General features: G+C 39.5%; 1 protein-coding gene across 1 annotated transcript in view; it reads right to left on the bottom strand.

The window, feature by feature from the left end:
- LOC116681765 (cytoplasmic dynein 2 heavy chain 1) overlaps nt 1–2,271 on the bottom strand; it is a 93,137-nt gene that overhangs the window by 36,663 nt on the left and 54,203 nt on the right. The window contains exons 72-74 of the mRNA XM_032509679.1: nt 2,059–2,222; nt 1,527–1,646; nt 42–176 (exon numbers count right to left, since the gene is read on the bottom strand). Of these exons, the coding sequence (XP_032365570.1) occupies nt 42–176; nt 1,527–1,646; nt 2,059–2,222 (419 nt within the window). The remainder of the gene's footprint in view (nt 1–41; nt 177–1,526; nt 1,647–2,058; nt 2,223–2,271) is intronic.

Genomic DNA, 2,271 nt, shown 5'->3' with positions numbered 1-2,271 from the left:
TGTGTGTGTGTGTGTGTGTGTGTGTGTGTGTGGTACAGTACCTGGTCAAGGGATGCCTGCAGCCTGTGTGATTCCAGCAGTGACTCCTGGATCAGGGCACTGCTTGCCTTGGTCTGGTTCAGACTCTCTATCAGCTCTCTGTTCTCCAGGATATTACCCTGAGCTGTAGCCAGGGTCTGAAACAGGAAAAAAGAGATAAAGGTTTATTACTCACAAAAGTCTCCTATATAACATATAAAGAAAATCTTAAGAAATCCAAGTAGTGGTAAGTACGGAAAAATACTAAAATCGGTGATGTCCATGCTAAAGGGAGACACTACAGGGAAAATAGGGAATATCTACAAGATATTTCCCCAGTTAATTAATAACATTAAGACAATACTTTTCAAGACACTTCATTCAAAGTCGACGGAAACAAAATTAAACCATCAATAGCTGTATTGCTTCATCTTTCCACTATTCCAACAATCACCGCAATGGTTTGGTTGAAATAAACCCTAATTTCACCCATTAGTATCTGAATATACACTGGCTCTATACAGGCTAATTACACAGCTATTTGGCTGAGGGAGTGCTAGCTGAGCTTCTGCTAACGTTAGCTCAGCTTGTTTCTCTGATAACTTAAGATGCAAACGCCCAATGACTAAAATCCCTCATCCAGTTAAAATATATATCAAAAAACAACGGGGGTTTAACTAATATCTAAAAAGTGTGTAAAAAATGTGGCTTACAACTGGGTAAATACGTCAAGACGCAGGCAATGGAGTTGCTTTTCACCGACTGCAAGACACAGGCGGACCCAGAGCATGCTGGGAAAAGCCTGGCTCTCAGCTGATCTAACAGCTGATTGGTTTAATTGCTATTTGTCTGACTGAAAAGCTCATTCTGTACAAAACACATGTGCAGGGTGAGGTGTTAGAGAGACTAAATTTGTTCATATTACAGATCATCTACAGTCTGTTGTTTATTAACATCAGTAACAAATCGCATGGAAAGCATTTTAACATTATAGTCATAGTCATAGTAAAAACAACTGAAGACTGAGTACAAGCTGATATATGGGTCTTATAACTTTTAATAAATCAGAATTGGATCTAACAGGATGTAAGTGTTTCCGTGACTTTCTGTTCAGAACAAAGACTGTTGGAAACGGCTGGAAACTGTTACGACTTGACAGTGGCCCAGGTCTTCTCAAACAAGCCTATTGTCTCATTCTGTCTACTACACCCTCCTCAAACCATCAGTCAAAATTAGCTACAACATGGTCTGCAGTGTTGGAAGAACTGAGAATTCTGAATTGGGAGAAAAGGGAGTCAAACTTTAACATTGTCTAATAATCATATAAAGCTCAATGTTTTATCACTGGGGTACATAATTTTCTTTTTGTAAGTATAAATTGTAGGCATACTGTAATATACATAATGGATAGGACACTGCCCCAGCAACAGGCTCTACACGTACCCCAAAAGTTAAGAATTCTCAACTTTTTTGTTCTCACAGTGTATGCTATATGTCTGCATGTTTACCTCTAACAGTGATTCTTCCAACAAAGCCAGCTGTATCTTCTTGTCTTCCTCTTGTTGTAGCAGTCTTGTTTTTTCAGTCTCCAATTCTGGCTTCTCCTGCTGGATGGTTAAGGCTAGCAGCTAACACAAAGACAAACACAAAAACAAATGGGCACAAGGACACACAGAAACATACAACAGAAACAGACACAGTATGACTACAACATACAGTATACAGTATATGCTTTGTATACACACTGTATTATTACACTGTAAAAGCACTTATTCCACATGGATTTTGTCGTAAAGCACTAAATTGAGTGAAACTGCTAAAAGCTATGGTCACAATACAAGGAGAACAAACCTTTTATTTAATTGTATTGGTTTTATTTTACCAAAGACTAGCACAGACTATGGCCATACACACAATGAAGTTTAATTAATGCTGCTCCAACAAAGTGTCAACAAAAATGAACATGGATTCACAAAGAAACCATTTACTGCTAGGGTATTATAGTAGATTGTGGATGTGAGTGTGGGTTACATAGGTTACCTGTCCTCGCAATCCTGCTCTAGTGGTAGTGAAGTTGACCTCTGTTACCACGGAAATGGCATCAGGGGGGAGGAAAGGGGTGGGATTCCGTGTTGCCAGGAAGAGACGGAAGTCCTCATTGTAATCAATGACCTTGTCTCCTATCTGAACCACATATCTAGGACCTGTGGGTGTGTGTGTGTGTGTGTGTTTGTGTGTGTGTGTGTGTGTGTG

The sequence above is a fragment of the Etheostoma spectabile genome, chromosome 3 (genome assembly GCF_008692095.1).
Source record: "Etheostoma spectabile isolate EspeVRDwgs_2016 chromosome 3, UIUC_Espe_1.0, whole genome shotgun sequence".
Classification (NCBI taxonomy): Eukaryota; Metazoa; Chordata; class Actinopteri; order Perciformes; family Percidae; genus Etheostoma; species Etheostoma spectabile.
Note: the sequence above shows the minus strand (reverse complement) of the source record. Positions and strands in the feature narration are given on the sequence as shown.